The 19,917-nt window shown below is 39.0% G+C and overlaps 1 protein-coding gene across 1 annotated transcript; it reads left to right on the top strand.

The window, feature by feature from the left end:
* Nucleotides 1–527: 527 nt before the first annotated feature.
* Nucleotides 528–17,122, top strand: LOC122965567 (cysteine-rich protein 2-like). Its single transcript, XM_044329720.1, has 8 exons — nt 528–715; nt 4,874–4,968; nt 6,649–6,706; nt 6,798–6,929; nt 7,340–7,408; nt 7,529–7,623; nt 8,225–8,282; nt 16,560–17,122. Exons 1-8 carry the CDS (start codon nt 673–675, stop codon nt 16,622–16,624), a joined length of 615 nt encoding a protein of 204 aa, XP_044185655.1. The 5' UTR covers nt 528–672; the 3' UTR covers nt 16,625–17,122.
* The last annotated feature ends 2,795 nt before the right edge of the window (nt 17,123–19,917 follow it).

Below are 19,917 nucleotides of genomic sequence, written 5' to 3'. Positions count from 1 at the left end.
GAAGAAAAGTTTTTAAAAAAAAACCCAAAGAAACTGAGCTAGAAGGAGTTACAGTTCATATAAAGAATTTAAATAAAAATACAGGTATTCAGAGTTTTTACAGCCTTTGGAGGAAAATCGAATTGAATCAGTGTACTGTTTGACCTCCTTTGTGAAAACCAAGATGTTCGGCTTTTTACCTGGAAATTTTCTTTTATGAAGATGAAATTTAGCCAATAAAATTTATATGAAATTTAGCCAAAACGATTTATGATTTAGAGCTGATAACTCAATTTAGATTTATCTTCCAGTATTCCAAACAGTACATGTTTACAAAATAATATAACATTTTCATGAATATGGCTTGTGAGACAGATGAGTTTCAGAAAAGGGCAACATTAGTGAAGTCTTGGGGGAATTATACTAAAATGTACAACTGGTATGAATATCCACAGACATTTTGTACCATCTCAGATCTACTGATGCATGATGTCACCGTGGAGGCGGGGTTATGCAAATGAAGGAGAAGAAGGAAAGGGAGGATGTGAGCCTCCCATCACCCCCCCAACCCTCACCATCGTCATCCTCTAAGGTGTGTCTGCGCCGCTGGAGCTGCAGACAGACAAGACAGACTGCCGGTGCACCGACTGGACGCGACCTCTTCTGTCTGTTTCAGTCCGGGATAAACGGATCATGGCGTCAAAATGTCCAAAATGTGACAAGACGGTGTATTTCGGTAAGTTCATGTTTTCTGTGTAACCGCTGAAGAGGCCGAGCAGCGTTATTATCAGAGGAGGGAATATTAACGTTATGTGAGGCTTTCTCATGAAATAATAGCCCGCTGTTCTTCTTTAATCCCTTATCTTATTTAATTCCCATGACGTTATTCAGTCTGTTTTTAATGACCATGTAGCTGCCCTACAGCGCTTATGGAGGATCAGAGATGACCATTGATAAAAATAAAAGGTTTAGTTTTATTAATGTAGATTTATTTTACATGTCTCACAGACTTCACAGCAACACTTTTAGGGATATAATTAGGGCTGCAACTAAAGGTTAAAGTCATTATTGAATAATCTGTTGATTATTTGGTGAAAATGGTGAAAAATGTTGATCACTGTTTTCCAAAACCCAAGATGACGTCCTCAGATGTCTTGTTTTGTCCCGAACAGCAGTCACAACCCAAAGATATTCAGTTTACTGTCATACAGGACAAAAAAACCCAGAAAATACTCACATTCCACAAGCTGAAATCAGGCTCAAAATGAGTCAAAACAGTTAATTGATTATCAAAATAGTTAGAGATTAATTTAATAGTTGGCAACTAATTGATTAATCGACTAATCGCTGCAGCTCTAGATATGATAATAGCCTAACAAAAGATTTAATTTTATAAATATTCCTTTATACCACATCTTCCCTTTAATAAAAATTTACATGAAAAATACATTTTGTGACATCACTTCAATGTTATTTACTGAAATATTCAAAATCACAATGAGAAAAGTGAAGCTAATGTTCATCTCATTGAGTCCAAGTCATTTCTACCTTTTTACTCGGTCAAAATGTAATAAAATACATGTTTTCAAATATTTCAGATTTCACATTGCAGCACATTTTGGTGAAATGTAATTTCTCATAATTTAGGTGGCGCAGTGTCGATAAAATATTCTATCCTTGCATATGTATTATATTTGTGAAACGCTGTATATATATATGTAAGGTATACAGTATTTGTACATGTAAAATAAACAGAAAAACAGTTTACGTCAAAAATAACCAGATGGGTATGTCTGTTTTTGGTTAGTGAATGAAATACATGACAAATCAAGGTACAAATCACATTGATGCAAATAAAGGCCATTAAAAAATGTATATTGCCATTAATCAGTCCTGTTAAATGGTTTGCGGCACTGCTCACAATGGACAAGTATATATTATAAAGTATATTCAAAGCTATGGAAGTGATAGCTACCGTGGTATAAACAGTGTGTGGTATATCATCTTGTGTATATTGTCACATCGCCCAACTTTATTATCATTCATTTAGAGCTATTACCCTCATGAAAAGAAATAAACCACCAATATGACGAGTAACTGTTAGGTGGCAGCAGGAAACGTACAAACTACATGATGCTATGAATTAAATATTTTTAGCACATACATATAATAAGAATATTATAGTAACAACATTTGAGGTCTTGGATCAGATTGCACTTAAAGGATTGGTATGAAATTTAGAAAATTATGTTTTGTCATATTATTATGAGAGATGCTTTTCTCAGTCTTACCTGTATGAGCCTATTTTGACCAGTAATGTAAATGATGGAATTTTGGAAAAACCACCAATAACTGGGGCAAACTGGGGAAATCAAACTCATACTTAAAGTCATACTCTTTAATTAATAACTCTCAAATCCAAAGAAGGGCGGAGATCAGATTTGATTTTGACAGTTCATTAACATCCATTCAAGTTTTCAGTACCCATCCACGATAAAAGGGGAACATTTGGAAATTTGGAAGGTTGGTCGTAGCGAGGTGTGACTTCACCCGTTGGTTTCACTTGAGACGGTTTGAAGTCCAGAGTTGCAGCTTATGGTCATCGCCTTCTTTTTGTTCTGAGCCATGACTTTCCAGATAAGGAGTGCAGGGCGTTGCCTTTCACGCTCTGGGAACACAAGTCATAAAATCTTATGAACAGAGCAATAATTTCCAAAATGACCATCAGCGCACTTATCAGAGGGCCTGAATGTAGAGATTGAGACCACAATGACTCCTTGAAAAAAAAAAAGATATATTTAGTATTGGTAGAGAGATGCTTTTTGAATGGGAGTCTATTGAAACCAGGGCTGTCGATGACACTTTAAAGCATTTCTTCTGTGTTAGTTGCTGCTTGGTTTTACAGTCAAAACCCTTTTTTATTCCACTCAGCATGTTTTCATTCTGCTGCTCTCTTAACTAACTGCACATGCACAGTAACTAAGTCTCAATATACATCTATTTTACAAATACATCATTCCACTTACAACAGAATTATCATAATAATAAAATTATCAGCCATATGTAATAATATGTACATAACAACAAACTCAACTCTGATATTTATAGTCAGTTTTGGCTCTTACATCAGCCGTACGACAAAGACACCATGTGACAGCAGGAATATTACAGTAATGCAATCAAACATGAAGTATAAACTTACTCCTGAGTACCACAAACACACTGTAAGAGTCTGAATATTACAGTCATGTTCCAACGTCTAATATGTTCCAATCTAATAACCCTCCTACAGTAATTATCTCGTGTCTGGTCTGTGCTGCCTCAGTGTGTCCTCGTGTTTATCATTTCCAACAAGATTACCAGTCTGGATGTGAAATGAAAGTTTCTCTCCAAAATGTCCAAAAATGTCTCAGCTGGTCAGTGCCAGACTCAGACTGGTAACAGCTATGTGTCCCATCTCAGGCTGTAATGGGTTTACTATCTTTGGATAAGATTACAGTGAACCATTAACATACTTGTTTGCTTGTCGTCATCAGCCTAAAATGTCTAAACTGACAGCTTATGACAAATCACCATCTTTACATTTACATTTTTCAGATTCATGTCCATCTTTAAATGTAAGTGAGTTGAGTTTATGTGTGTCGGTTGCTCGACTAACAGCCGTCTTCTTTTCCTCGTCTTTAAGCAGCATTGTTGAATGCTCAAAAGGAGGGTATTATCTTTCTAAAAAGTGAGTTTAGTGATCGTGTCTCAGTTTTCACCTTCTTTTTCATTTTGGAGCCACACCACATGGCCTGTTCAATAATTTATTGATTGCACATGGATCGATTTTCTTTTTGTTCTTTCCCTTCATGACTCTGGAGAGCAGCAGCAAACCACGCCCTGCAGCTTCAACCAGACACGCTGTTCGCTTTCTTACTCGTAACTCTGCTGTAAATCTAATGAATAAAAGAAAAAAATGTATCTCAAAAGAAAAACTGTATGTTTCCTTACACAGGGAAATGAACCGAACCGCTCAGAGATTTTATCTTTGTTAGTGTTTTGAGCTCCTGTCAGTTTCCATTCAGTCTTTCTTTATGCGATTAAGGATTTTTATTATTTTCCACAAGAGTGTATATCCAGCATTTCATTACTACAACAAATTAATATAGTGTATATATACTGTATATAAAATAAAAAAAGGACAAAAGGGACAAAAAGCTAAGAAAAGGGGGAAAAACAAAAGGAAGATGTTTTGAAGGGGAAATCAAAAAATACAGGATCATGAGTAAAAAAAGGAAAAAAACTGCAGTTTCATCATTAAATAAATAAACGAAGTGGAAGAAAAAGAAAATATCTGATGTTGCTCTAGAAATTGCAGACTCAGATACTCTTTAAAAAAAAAACAACAACATGGTTTATGTGATTTGCTCAGTAGATTCTTATAATTCCAAGGTTCCACAATGATAAGCTGACTAATGTACATATGCATATCCTCCAGCATGGATGCAGAGTGTTCTCTGTGTGCCAAGGTGACTTACTGTCACATATTACAGTGACAGGCTGGCCAGTGAGTCTAAACAGGTAGTGTCATGTCGTATCAGGGCCTCGGTGTGTCTGCTGGGATATTCTGGGAGGAGGACAAACAGATAAATGACAGTCGGTGAACTTCTCTCACCTTCTGTCCTTTCTACAACAGTCTGTGTGCCTAAAACTTTTGAGTACAAGAGAGAGACAGAGAGTTCATAAGTTTGTTCATCCCACTTAGATTTTATGCATCCTTTGGGCTACCCCATTAAAATCTGGACTTCTGGGATTGAGAACACTTGAGGTAGATGTAATGGCACAATAACACTGTAGTTTTATGACACATTTTAATATAAATTCATGATTTCTGTCTCTTCTTCCTCCACAGCGGAGAAGGTGACGTCTTTAGGGAAAGACTGGCACAAGTTCTGTCTGAAATGTGAGCGCTGCAACAAGACGTTGAATCCCGGAGGCCACGCTGAGGTGAGAGGAAGCTCATGTATTTACATTTTAAGATGAATCTAGAGGGATTTATGACGAGTGTAACTGAACATTTCTGTGTCAGTATTAATATGTAGCAGCCCCGGGAGTCCTATTTTAGATTATAACAGTAGGGGAAGAGTCTGCCTGGTGAACTAGATCAAATATCATAATAACTTTTGTGATTAATAATGTAAAACTACTTGCCGTTACAGGCTGTAGGCCCTTCCATACACACGTGGTGTAAATGTACCCGCAAACCAAAGCCTTTAACAAAAGAGAACTTAACCTAAACAGGAAGTCCATGCGGTTTCCTCGTGGTCAAACTTGTACTTGTACTTTCTAACCATTAGAGAAGTTGGGAGAAAAGTGTCTAAAAATTCAGTTTCGAGTTTCGCCACGAGGAAACCACATGCACTTCCTGTTGAGGTCACGTCCTCTGTCGTCAAAGGCTGAAAAAGTTATTTATCTGCCTGCGTTTAAGAGCCTGTTCACAACAGGAGAATGTATATCTATGGGTGTAGAAGTCGGGAGGGAACAGTGTAGTTGTAGGTTCTTCAACAAAAATAAGTAATTAAATAATACTAATAATAAAAATGAAGGGTTAAATAATGAAATGAATGAAAACAATTATAAAAACATTCAAAAATGTGAAATGTATTGTCTGTATTCATATGCATTGATGTAATTCTAACAGGTAAACTATGATGGGATTTGTTAATAGTAGAATAAGAAAAAAACTGAACTCTGCATCAATGCACTATACATACAGTACCATGTTTAGTTTCTCTGATAGAAACCTGATACTTTATAAGTAATCATGTTATATTATATACTACATAAATTATTTTAAAGATCCTCTCTACACATGTTTAAGACACATAAAAAATACTCTGCTTTGAATTATATTTTGTGTCTGAATTGGCTAACTACATCTAGTCCTACTGCCTCATTGAAAAACATCATAAGTGTAACTACACAAGAGGTTCATTCTCAGTATCTGTGCACTGGACCATGATTGGCTTCAAACTAGTTGCGATGTCACAAATCGTGCTTGTAGGTAGACGTGTTAAACTGAGATCGAAGGTGAGCTCAGAGAAACTTTCCTCCTTCAGCAGATGAAAGTGAAAACAAACTCTGAACATACATCATTCTGCACAGAGAAGAAGAACAAACATCCAACTGAGGGAACAAGAAGAAAAACTTGTTTTTGTGTGTCAGTAATATTTTGATTCCTTGTCTGAAAAGGGTTATAAATGGAAAGTTAAACCGAGGATTTTTCACTGGAAAAGACACATCAGTCTGTATTATTGTAAACAACGCACATCAAAATGTTAATGGTGCAGCTCTTACTAGGGAACTGGCTTTCACAGAGAATAATAAGATGAACAAAGGGGTAAACGTACAGCAGTATGGAATGATATTTAGCTGTTTTGTCACGCCTTATTAATTGGTATAAACAGAGAAAATAACAGAGAGCAGACAAGTCATATAAACTCCTGCAAATAAGTTCTCGCTCATTTGTTATTTGGCATTATGTGAATCCAAACAGATTAAAACAAAAATGTGTTTAACAAAACTTTCCCACTCTCGTTAAAAAGAAAAAAAAAACTGGAGGTTTAGTTTAGAGACTTTTAAAGGGAATGGATGCATCTGCTTATTATCCCTCCTTGTATTTTGCAGCATGATGGGAAGCCTTTTTGTCACAAGCCCTGCTACGCCGCCCTCTTTGGACCAAAAGGTTTCTTCTTGTTTAAACCTAAAAATAAACATTTCTACTGGTCATTTTCAGGTTGTTTTTTTTTTTAAAGCAACATTTGCGTGTGTTTCAGGGGTGAACATAGGCGGAGCTGGATCCTACGTGTACGATACTCCCGTCAACGAAGCCCCTGCAGCCGTTTCCGTGGAAACAGATGCCAAACCAGAGGAGGAGAAAAGAGCCCCCGCTCGGGGACCAGTGAAGGGTGAGAAATACGTGGAGCAAAAATAGAAAGACTGTCATATAATAGGAGGAGACATTGAATGTCTGCTAGGATAGTGTAATCTCTGGAGGGATTAGGTTTAGTTAAGGTCATTTAAAACATGTGGGGGCAGCTTTTAGAGAAAAACAGGAGAAAATGAAGATGACAAAGAGGAAGAAAATATGTCAAACTGTCAGTAAAAACTGAGAAAAGCATATTGATGTTTTAGTGAAAGTGAGACTTTGATGACGTGTGTGTTTAAAGAGAACAACAAGGAGATAAAAAGGATGGCATGAGAGATGGTGTGTGTAGCTAAAAGGCTCTAAATCTGTATTTCATACCGAATGTGTTCATGCATTGCCAATAAAGCCACGATTATTCGACAGTAAATAATGAATTGTTTCCTCGTCCAGCTGCAAGCTTCTCATCTTTCTCCGGAGGACCCAACACCTGCCCCAGATGCAATAAGACGGTGTATTTCGGTGAGCAGATTGGTGTTTTTCCACATCTCTCTCTCTGTTTGCATGTACATACAGTTTGAGTGTTGGAATGTGTGACTAAGTCCCACTGGTTGCCATGGTTACTGTCTCCACGGTGTTCAGCTGAGAAGGTGTCTTCTCTCGGGAAGAACTGGCACCGGCCCTGTCTGCGCTGTGAGAGATGCAGTAAGACTCTGGCTCCCGGCAGCCACGCAGAGGTGAGAGATGCGACAATAACACGCTGACAGTGCTGATTTCATAATATGTCTGGTCATTTTACTACTTTACATCATATTCAAAAAGGCACCAGACTGGTTTTCCATGCAGATAGTAGTTTGTTCTCTTGGTACGTAAACACAATTTTAACAGGAGGGGAACATTTTTCGAGGGGGGAACAGACTTTCATACAACACCCGACCTCTTGTAGACATTTTTTACTGTCATGTCGGGCATTTTAGTGCCGTTTAATGGGATATTTTTACCACATTTTACTGTTTTAACCCAAACCATGATCTTTCCCTAACCCTAACCAAGTGGCTTTTGTGCCTAAACTTAACCAGTTTACCCCAAACCATGGGAAGGATTGACGCATTACCTGCAGGCAAAAGCGTTCCTCCATTTTGAAACAGTTTGAACCTGATCACCTGATCTTGCACACTCAATATCAATGCGCATGCGTAATAATTCCATACCGACAATAAACTGACTATTGATACTATTGATGAATCCGTACCAATAGTCAGTTCCATTCAAAAAATGTCTACACACTGTTAAAAAACTAAATGAAGCTTTTCAGACACTCTTTTCTCCCTGTTGCAGCATGACGGACAGCCGTACTGCCACAAACCCTGCTACGCTGTGCTGTTTGGACCTAAAGGTATGAAATCACAAACTCTTTCAGCGCAGTACAGGACAGCAGGCCAGGTTCTCAGAGAGAGACTGTGCATCATATATTTTTCTGATTGTCAGCAAATCTCACGTGCAGCGCCAAACCAACAATGAACTGATCTACTAACAAGTATTGTATGTATATCCACAGACTGATATATCTTATTCCTCTGTGCTGTAGACCTCTGTTGTTGTCCAAAAACTATTAAAAACACATCAGTGAGCCAAACCGCTGCACTGGGTGACACGTTCCTTCATCATGAAGAGTTTGGTCATGTTAATTTGTTTAGAAACGGCTCCAAAGACTAATAACAGTGATCATGTTTTCAGTCTCTGGAGAGTAGTTCTGTGTAAGGCAGACAGCACTGAGCATGCATACATATCACAACCTACTACACTGTACAGTGTAAAGAGTTTTAGTATGAAGCCAACAAGCTAGCGTAGATCAGCTCATTGAGATTTGTTGACAATAAGAAAAATACAGAAAATCTTCAGACATATCCTTTAAACAATGGTTCAAACAACAGAAACGTCCCCAAACAACATCATGAAAAGGGAGCCTGTACTATAGTTGTAGATCCACAAATATTCATCAGAGGCAGAGTTGGTGGGTGAAGCCAAATAACTTTTGTTGTTGTTGGGCCGTGGCTACAAGTTTGGCTATCAGTAATAATTAATGATTATCAAAGATAATTGTTAATTATTAAAATCAATAAAATTATTAATAAGAATTAATAATAACGGGGCACCACCCTGGACTCAGGGAAAAAGATAGCCAATTCAGTCTCAAAGTGTACTAATCTATGAATTTGGGACTTTGATTAATAATTAATTTAATAACTATAAACAAAATCACCATATCAATAGCTAGTAAAGGTTGAAGGATTTGGAGTTCTTTACAGAGCAGAGGTTGGCAAAACTCATTCTTGTGCAACATTAAAACAGACAACAGGTATATCCAAAAGCATTTATTTAACAAAAGGGTAAAAGCAACACACAATACTAATCTAGCTAAGTGTACCTATATACAAGTGTGAATGTGTGAGTGTGTGTGTGTGTGTGTGTGTGTGTGTGTGTGTGTGTGTGTAGGGAAGACAATAGCAAGATGGCTGCAGTCACCTGGTGACTGAGCACATGGCATGTCGACACGTTGGCTGATAAAGGGAACTACAGGGTTAAAAGGCCAGACCATGTGGTGTCTTGAACCACATGTGCTGCCTGAACCAAAGTTTGCCAAACTAGGTTTTAACCTCTTAACTGTGTGGTTCTCTATTCAAGGCCAATTGGTGTATACTAAAGGTGCCAGGTTAAGATGAGGTTAGTTGCATGCAAGGCCTAGTTACTGGATGTAACATGTGTTAAGCATGCTATCGTTAACCTAGCTGTGTGGCTATGCAGTAGCCTGACTATAAGCAACAAGGACATCACAACAACAGTTCAATGTATAACCTTAACCAAATCAATACACGTACAGTACATTGTTTGAGTTAAACATTCTTGCTTAGCCGTACTATGCTTCACTGTGTTGCTAGGCTATGCCCAGTTGTTAACAGTCCATGAAGGAAGAGATGCTTTGTGGTGTCCTGCTTTGTAGCCGGTGAATCCGTGGGTGAGTCAGGCTGAGAAGGCTTTGGCTCTGAAGCTGAAGATGCAGGCGTTGCTGGGCAGACAGCACTCCAGTCGTGCAGAGGGCCCAGGTCACTCCTTGGTGTAGAGTTAGCAGCAAGCTAACTCAATTTCGCGGCTCCTGTACTTGTTAAACTGGCCAGCAGACTTGTGTGTTAGCTGCTGGCACAAGGAAACTTAGTTTCTGAGTCTTAGGCAGGCTCTCGCGTCTTCTGCCGTAAAGAAGACTGTGTGTGTCTGCTGTGAGCAGGCCACACAAGAGAGCAGAGAGCTGCTCCAGCAGCTGCTGGAGGTGTGAAAGAGAGCGAGGAGCTGCTCCTGCTGCAGCTCGTGGAGAAAAGAGCAGAGAGATAAGAGGGGAATCTCTAGTTTTGATAACCTGGATCCATGGGTGGAGCTTCACACTTTGGGTGCGAACCCCCAGGGCTCAGGTTTCTTGGAGTCTTGAAACATGTGGTAAACTGTGGTCCACATGTAGTCCCAACATCCCCCCTTTGGTCCTAGGATTGCACCTGATGTGTGATCCTGGGAGCACAAACATAGATGTACTGTATGGTCCACAGTTGAGTTCAAGAGTTCATTTGTCAGTTCATTCAAGTTTGTAACATCTGGGCAGTGGTTAACACTATCTATCTTGGCTAAGCAAGAACAGTCAGAGTTGCAAAACAAAAGCATGACAGACAACAACAAAGGCATAGTCCTAAATAACATAACCTGGGTTTCTCATTACTCTTTGGGTTAGTGAGAACAGGAATGTTAGTGGTGTAACTTTGTTAAGGTGAGATGCAGAGAGAGTGGCACCTAAAATGATAAAGCCATTTCTGGAGTGTCCAAGAGTGTTTGTTGTTTCACTCATTGGATCTGATGACAATACTGACTACTCAATGTAGTACTCAGTCTGATCTTGGCAGACTTTACAATTTTGTCCTTCAGGCAAGTGTAGCTGCAGAAGGATGTCATCATATTTCCAAAAATCCCAAAGTCCTAATGGCTGTATCATTGTTTGTTTGGCACTATGTCCTAAACTTGTGGTGGGTGAGGATATGTGTATGACTACTTCTGAAAGTACCTAATCAAGTGTCCTGAGCTAGTATTTTGCAAAGTGATCCTATTGACAAAATACTACCAAGGAGTTGATCCAATTGTACTTGCAAAGTAGGACAGTTGTGTCTGAGCTGAATCAGAATTTAGGCTTTCCTCAACTAATAGCAGGCTGTCTGGCTATTACTGAGTTTAGAATAACTGAGGTTGCTACTGTTGCTAACAAACCCAAGTGTATCTATGTAACTGCAGGAAAAGTAAGGCACTGGTATCTGTCTTACTGTCAGTACAGGGGTGGACTGTGTTGCTGTCTAGAATTGTGAGAAGCGAACTCTAGAGCTCTTGTGCCTTAAGTTTCTAACTTGTGGCTCAGGGCTGTAACGCTCCGTGTAGCCAGAGGGAAAGAGACATTCAGAGGCACTGTCACTGTCTGATAGATGGTGACCATGTACTGAACTGTGGTCAGAGATGCTGTGGTCATCATCTGATCTGTCCATTGTCTGGTCACACTTCTGGGCCAGAATCTCTGCGTATGGCCTTCTAAAGCTTCTACTGTGTGATTGCCTATCTCGACGCAGTTGGTGAGCATGGCGCTTACGCTCAGTGTCCCTATGCTGCCTTTTGTCACCCCCCTTTGGACTGTTCTGAGGGTGATCTTTTGAGGCAGCAGACCTGTATGACGCTTCAGTGTTTGAGCTGGCAGGCTCAATTGTTTTCCCTCCTGCTTTGGAAGTGACAGCAGTTTCCCAAGCCACCTGTGTCATCTTTCTTATCTCACGCAGTGAGGGGTTACCTTGGTGCGTCATAAGTACAACGTGAGTGCGTACGCATGGATGAAGGTTCTGCAAGAATAAGGACTTGAAGGTGGGGTTTTCTTCTAAGCCTGGTGCATTCTTGCCCTGGAAGTACGCATGCCTCAAACGTTGGTAATAATCCCTGGGATGCTCACGACGGGAATGTTTAACTTGGAGGGCTGCAACCATTGATGTGGTCTCGTCAGTAGTAAAAGAGAATTCTTCTACTAGTGCTTGATGGAGCTCTTGGTAGTCATTTCTGACTCTGGAAGGTTGTGATTGTATAAACTTGTGTACAGCTTTAGAGCTGGTTTTCCACACAAGTTTAACTTTCTCACTTTGGGTTGCATGGGGCAGGTCAACTAGATTGTATTCTAGTTCTCTAAAGTAATCTTCAATGTGGTGATTACAGCTGTCTGGGTCAAAATGATCAATGTCCTTAGCTATGAGCTCAAGCACTTTAAGGTGGGGACACTGTGAAATCATTTCTGGTGAAGACAAGACTAAACTAGCACTATCATGGACATGTGCATCACATGCTACAATTCTCTCTTGTTGAAGGGCAGGGGCTGAACAACTGTTATCACTTTCCTGATAGTGCTGAGGAGAGGCTGAACAGTTCTGGGATGATCTAGTCCCCCCTTCGGAAGGATGAGCACGGATGAATGTGTCATGTATCGGTGGCTGAGAAAAACACTGGGCAGAATATCTTCTAGAGGATAAACTACATGTCTCTTCAGTGTCTGTTTCAGAGAGATGGGAACTCAGGTAGCTGTTAGCTCTGTCTCTCAGTGGAGGTTGAGAAGCTGACTTCATTCCCAAGAACTTAGGGTCAGTTGGGAATTGTTCCAATCCCCCGAGTGGAGAGGGAGTTAACCTTTCATTATGGGAGGAGTGTGAATCGGAATAACCGGAATCACATTGGCTGAATGACTGTAGTGGGGCAGGACATTCTGACCTAAGCCTTAACAATTCCTCCTTGTGTGAGCATAGATTTAACTCTGCTGAGTACAGGTCTTCTAAATAGCGCATGGCTTTCTTATTGGCCGTCTGAACCTCATGGAGGAGGCAAGCATTTTGCGCTCTAAGGAGATCTACCTCCTTTTCTAGGGCTGCTCTGCTCTGACAGGCAAGGCTGGTTTGCCTGTGGAAGTTCAGAAGCAAGCATAACAATGGATCTTTGGATGAGGTCTGTGCATCATTCCTGTCCTTGAGTAGTGAGTCTATCTCTTTCCTGCACTCACTGAAATTCAACCTGCTGATGAATTCTGGGTAGCCAGGTTCTAGGCTCTGTGCTAGGGAAGAAATAAACTGTTCTACACAGGGGTTCTCCATTGTTGTATCCGGAACGGAGGATTAGATTAACAGTTGACTAGTACAACAAAACAATGTGGTTGGCTATGGTGTTGCGTGGCAGACACTTTGTAGTGTAGTTTGGGTAGTACACTAGCCTAACCAAACAATTTTGTGGCTTACACTATGGGGAGTAGCTTCCTGTGGAGGAGGGGTAGCTACGACACCGTCTAGTGGCTCTAGTGGGCACAACAGATTTCAACATGCACTAACTGAGATGCAGCGCAGTAACAGCTAGAGGATTGTTTCTTAAAGTTGACTCAGGCTGGAATGCATGGCAGTAACAGCTAGAGGACTTCTAAGTTTCACAGGGCTGGTAGCACACTGTGGCTCTATTTCACAGGCTCTATTTCTTACTCAGGCTGGAATGCATGGCAGTAACAGCCAGCTACAAGCTCTCTATGTGTCACAGTGCCGGTGGCACACTGTGGTTTAATTAACAAGGGGAGCACTTGAATTAACAACTAATTCTGACAGCTTGACTGGATGGCATTGAATGTATACTATTCGAATGCTGAACCAAAATTCTTACACTTCCTAGGTAAGAGTAGGTTCAACCTGAGTGGCTAGCAGCAATAGCAATCTCTTAGTTTAACACTACGAGGGCTTAAAGTGGTAGTTATCAACAACTCAAGATTTGGGTTACCAATTGCTTTAGCTAGAATTGATTTGAAAAAAAAAAAAATCAATTCTCCCAACACTTCACTTGTTTGTAAGTACAGCTAGATATCTTCTCCTGTGGCAGACTGGTCGTGTTAAATATAGACTTTTGGATAGTCTAAAGGTTTTAGATTCCAGAATTTTGGTACTGGCCAAAATTATGCTGAAATTAATATTGCACAATTATGAATAATTGCCAACAATACTCTGCCTCACACGGGGCACCATTTTGTTGGGCCGTGGCTACAAGTTTGGCTATCAGCAATAATTAACGATTATCAAAGATAATCGTTAATTATTAAAATCAATAAAATTATTAATAAGAATTAATAATAACGGGGCACCACCCTGGACTCAGGGAAAAAGATAGCCAATTCAGTCTCAAAGTGTACTAATCTATGAATTTGGGACTTTGATTAATAATTAATTTAATAACTATAAACAAAATCACCATATCAATAGCTAGTAAAGGTTGAAGGATTTGGAGTTCTTTACAGAGCAGAGGTTGGCAAAACTCATTCTTGTGCAACATTAAAACAGACAACAGGTATATCCAAAAGCATTTATTTAACAAAAGGGTAAAAGCAACACACAATACTAATCTAGCTAAGTGTACCTATATACAAGTGTGAATGTGTGTGTGTGTGTGTGTGTGTGTGTGTGTGTGTGTGTGTGTAGGGAAGACAATAGCAAGATGGCTGCAGTCACCTGGTGACTGAGCACATGGCATGTCGACACGTTGGTTGATAAAGGGAACTACAGGGATAAAAGGCCAGACCATGTGGTGTCTTGAACCACATGTGCTGCCTGAACCAAAGTTTGCCAAACTAGGTTTTAACCTCTTAACTGTGTGGTTCTCTATTCAAGGCCAATTGGTGTATACTAAAGGTGCCAGGTTAAGATGAGGTTAGTTGCATGCAAGGCCTAGTTACTGGATGTAACATGTGTTAAGCATGCTATCGTTAACCTAGCGGTGTGGCTATGCAGTAGCCTGACTATAAGCAACAAGGACATCACAACAACAGTTCAATGTATAACCTTAACCAAATCAATACACGTACAGTACATTGTTTGAGTTAAACATTCTTGCTTAGCCGTACTATGCTTCACTGTGTTGCTAGGCTATGCCCAGTTGTTAACAGTCCATGAAGGAAGAGATGCTTTGTGGTGTCCTGCTTTGTAGCCGGTGAATCCGTGGGTGAGTCAGGCTGAGAAGGCTTTGGCTCTGAAGCTGAAGATGCAGGCGTTGCTGGGCAGACAGCACTCCAGTCATGCAGAGGGCCCAGGTCACTCCTTGGTGTAGAGTTAGCAGCAAGCTAACTCAATTTCGCGGCTCCTGTACTTGTTAAACTGGCCAGCAGACTTGTGTGTTAGCTGCTGGCACAAGGAAACTTAGTTTCTGAGTATTAGGCAGGCTCTCGCGTCTTCTGCCGTAAAGAAGACTGTGTGTGTCTGCTGTGAGCAGGCCACACAAGAGAGCAGAGAGCTGCTCCAGCAGCTGCTGGAGGTGTGAAAGAGAGCAAGGAGCTGCTCCTGCTGCAGCTCGTGGAGAAAAGAGCAGAGAGATAAGAGGGGAATCTCTAGTTTTGATAACCTGGATCCATGGGTGGAGCTTCACACTTTGGGTGCGAACCCCCAGGTTTCTTGGAGTCTTGAAACATGTGGTAAACTGTGGTCCACATGTAGTCCCAACATTGTTTTGGCCTAGAAGTGTCAGATTGAAGGTCGGAGAAAAGCACAAGTCGTACTTACAGAGAAGGAGAAACTACTGTGGAAACACTAGTACTATAACTGAAAACACATTCTCATATATCACCAATGTAATGATAATTAAACATAAATAGCTAGATAGCCTTGTTATCTAGTTCAGTAGCCTGTAAATGTTTTTCAATATCTTCCTAATTTTATTAGTAATAATAATAATAATTAACATTTGCCAGTTTGCACTTCATAAACTTGTGGCTCCTCTTTCAAAGGTTTAAGGGAACTGATGGTTAATATTCACTGGGAAAGGTCTGAGGAGTTTTTATTGATGTAAAAACACACGACACCATCACCTATAAAACTGGTCTGGTCATAGTTTCACTTTCCATTTGATTTAATGGGCAGTAACTCGCACAAACGTCTGGATTTCTTTATCAGTTTAGATACAAGAGTTTACAACAGTTACACAAAACTTTTGGGCTGATATTGATCTAAAAATGTCTTTATTGTTCAATTCTGTAAATGTTTATCAATGCTTTTCAGTGTCTCCAATCAGCCTTTACAGTAGAAAAATATCAGGATTGCTTGTCTTGCCTTGTTTTAAAGGATCAGTCCACCTAAATCACTCACAAAAATCTCACTGAACTCAGGTTTAGAGACTATAACTCTCTTTCCACTCTTTTTACAACAACGGCGAATAAAGTTTGCTTTTGCTTCTCAAAGCCATTGAAAACATACAAATGAAAAACACGACAGTGCTGCATCTTTCCTGAAACAACGTCCCTGTTACCCTGAACAATCCCCAGAATGAACTGTCAACAATTTTGGGGAATTTTTTTAAAATTGTAATTCCAATTAAAACGGCTCACAGTGATGTCTGTGGATTATCTAGAATACAGGACCTTGTTTCTCAAAAGACGTTTTTCTACTGAGTTTTTAAAAATTAAATGAAATCTCAGATGAAACTATCCCGAAACCTTTTACTATCTACATGACTAGACAGCACAAAGGGTTTTTCATGTAGGAAGTTTGTTATTTGGGTGAACTGACCCTTTAAAAGGTAATGCCTGCGCTCTGCTCTCTCTCAGGTGTCAACACCGGAGGTGTCGGCAGTTACATCTACGACAATCCTGAAGCTGAGGCGCAGCCTTGAGCCCTGACGCTGCCTCCAACGCCCTGAGAAAGAAACACCTCCAGGACCCTAAATGTCTCTTTGATTTGCCTTCTACAGTCATGGTGACAAATGATATGTACTGCACTCACAGGGAGGGATGTTTAGATCTTTATGTTGTATTTGTATATTGTTTATATATCTATTTTTTGTACTGAAACAAACCTTTAATAAGTCCTCCCACGTGAGTTTCAGATTTGCCTTTTCAGTTTCTTGGTTCTCTTTGCCAAATAATTAACCTGCTATGTAGTGGATTAAAGCAGCTGTGTTTTTTCACTCATGATTAGTAGTTTTTCAGACTTTTGTGCACTAACAAGATGTACTGTACGGAAAAAAAAAAGTACAAGCCCAACAATTTAGTGTAAGTGTTTCTTGGATGAGATCGTCCGGGCTCTAGAAAGAATGATGACTGTGTAGATGTAGCTAAGACATGCACATAGACGTGGATTTTACTGAATGTTATGAAGGTGTGTTTGGGGTCTGTTGTGAGCAAAAAGTGGTCAATCTGCTCATCACGTTTTCTACAGTAAAATTGTGTGATACAAAAACCGTCCTCAGTGTCTGTGACTTAATACAAAACAGCAGCAATACTGTTAACTGTATTCATGTAACACATTTCATACACAAGGGGAAAAAATCTTTAGGGTTGCAAATAATGATAAATTTTATGTTTTATTCATCTGACAGTTTTTTTAAACTAATATGTTCATTGTTTAGTCTATAAAATGTTAGAAAAACAGTCAACATTGCCCATTGCATTTCTCAGACACCAACATAATGTCTTCAGATTGCTTGTTTTGTTCAACCAACAGTTCAAAACCCAAAAATATTCAGTTGACTGATATAAAACTGAGACAAACACATTTAAGAAGCTTGAACTAGAAGATTTTTGGTATTTTAGCTTGAAAAATGATTAAAAAAATAATAATAATAATCTACTATCTGAATTGTTGCAGGTTAATTTTCTGTCGACTGACAAATCAATTAAACCGATACTAATTTTACTGCCACATATTCCAAATGTGATCACTTAGCAAAAAGCGCTTCTTACAGCAATAAAACACCAAGCTGGAGTTTTAAAGTTTTGATACATTTTCTGTTGAACAAGTAATTTATTAATCGGCTCATATCGTTTCAGCACAGGAAATGTTTCTGCATTAAAAGACATTAAGGGGACCAACCGTGACACAAGAAGGAGCCTATAAACTAAAGGAGCTTTAGATTTAATTTGGCCTCCAGGTAAGAAAACTTTACCGTGTGGTGCAGTGATCTGAAGGCAGACAGGATGTGAAAACTGACTGAAGCTCTCTGACTGATCTGGAACCACACAGTTCAGGTTAGTTCATGTTCTCCGTTATTGTTGTTACATAACAGCTTTGCACACAGCAGACTTATAGTATTTTTCTATTGTTATGTGTGTTGCAGTTGTGCTCCACCTCAGAAAGGTGCGACCAAATAAAAAGGTAAAACGTCACTGACAGGATGCAGCTAGAAACGCCCCTTACTGGAAATAAGGAAGAGAAAAGCTGTCAAGTTAGACGGAATGACACAGGAAGTGCTGAGCTTCTGTACAAAAAAATAATAGTGTAGGACCTGCAAATAACAATAATAACAATACTGTATCAATATGTTGTAGTGATCAATTCTGGAGAGTAACTAAGTACTTTACATATTATTTTGAGATATGTGTTTTCACTACAATTTGTATTTTTGTGCTTTTTACTCCACATATACGTACATTCATATGTTTTACTTTTTGTTGTAAATTTCTATTTCATAGTATTTATGATTCAAGACTCACAGCAACACACTGGGTGGCAACACTGAAGGCAGTCAAATTTGTCTTCTTCTAGTTCCAATTAGATCATGAAATAAATATTTACAATTGTATATATATATTGTATATCTATTGCACATTTGTGATGTGGTAAAAATATAAATATTGCCTAGTAGGGAAGAGTGTGTGAGTGTTTAATGGGCTGTTGGGTAAGCAGTGTGTGTGTGTGTGTGTGTGTGTGTGTGTGTGTGTGTGTGTGTGTGTGTGTGTGTTATGTATGATGACTTGTATTGTCTCTTACTTTGTATAGATTATACATATTATATATTTTGGTACCGCAACCAAACAAATTCCTTGTACGTGCAAACCTGATTCTGATTCTTCTGATCCTGATTATGCACATATCTGTAATAATAATTAAAATATATAGTAATGATAATAATAATTTATATTATAAAATAACACTAAGAGGGGCCATTCTGCAGCATATGAGCAGGTACCGACACTGACATCATGTCCTCTGCAATTTCAGGGTTGATTATATATTTTACAGTTAATGATATAGGTATTTTATATGCTGATTCCAGGAACAAAATCTAATAAAATTCAACTATTTTTAGTAAAAAAAAAAAAAAAAAACATTCACCACAAACAACACCTTCTACTGGGAAACACATTTTACAGAAAATATAATTCACCTGTAGGCAATCAAAATTCAAGTAATAAAAAACTCAGATCGCTTTTATTTGTAATATTCGTGTTAGATTTGCTGATACTTTAACTTTGAGTGTAGTAGGACTTTTACTTACTGATATAGATCCTAAATTGAATATTTGTGATTTTTAGACTGTTGGTCAGAAAAAACAAGACATTATTACACATTAACTTGGCCTTGGAAATTACAATGGACATTTTCACCATTTTCTGACATGTTACAAATGAAAAGATCATTCTATAAATGCAGGGAATAATCAGCAGTTGACAATAATCATCACTTGCTGTCATTCAAATGAAAAGTACATGTGTTATTGAACTAAAGTGGGTTTATTCATGATTAAATCACCAGTTGTCCCTGAGGGGTGAAATGACGCAGTTACTCATCCATGCTGTGAAGAAGTGAAAGTAAACAGGTGGCTTCCTCATTACAGTTTGCTGATACTTAAACTTTTTGAGTGTAGGACTTTTACTTTTTATATTGTAGTATTTCTACTTTTACTTACTGATATGAATACTTCTTCCACGACTGGGAACCACTAGATAAATACAGGTACAATTATGTTTACTGTTTGGGCTCATTGGGAGGGCCTTAAAGACACAGAGAGTTTCTTTTAACTGAATCATGCAAAGATACTCTAGTGGAGTCCCAGTCAGGAAGCTTGGAGTGGAATCTGAAAAATGTATTTACCATTGGGCTGGGAGTCTCTTCTATTATCTGAGAGAAACTGGGTCGACCAAAAGAATTTAGTGTTCAGTTAAATCTAGGTAGGTCTTTTTTGTT

This window comes from Thunnus albacares, chromosome 16 (assembly GCF_914725855.1).
Source record: "Thunnus albacares chromosome 16, fThuAlb1.1, whole genome shotgun sequence".
NCBI lineage: Eukaryota > Metazoa > Chordata > Actinopteri > Scombriformes > Scombridae > Thunnus > Thunnus albacares.
This window is presented reverse-complemented; position numbering and strand designations above follow the sequence as displayed.

What these genes read in the sequence shown, in the direction of transcription:
- LOC122965567 (XM_044329720.1), top strand. Translation starts at nt 673, where the DNA reads ATGGCGTCAAAATGTCCAAAATGTGACAAGACGGTGTATTTCG. An exon ending in ATCCCGGAGGCCACGCTGAG is followed by an intron (nt 4,969 to 6,648) that starts GTGAGAGGAAGC and finishes TGTATTTTGCAG; the next exon opens with CATGATGGGAAGCCTTTTTG. An exon ending in CTCCCGGCAGCCACGCAGAG is followed by an intron (nt 7,624 to 8,224) that starts GTGAGAGATGCG and finishes TCCCTGTTGCAG; the next exon opens with CATGACGGACAGCCGTACTG.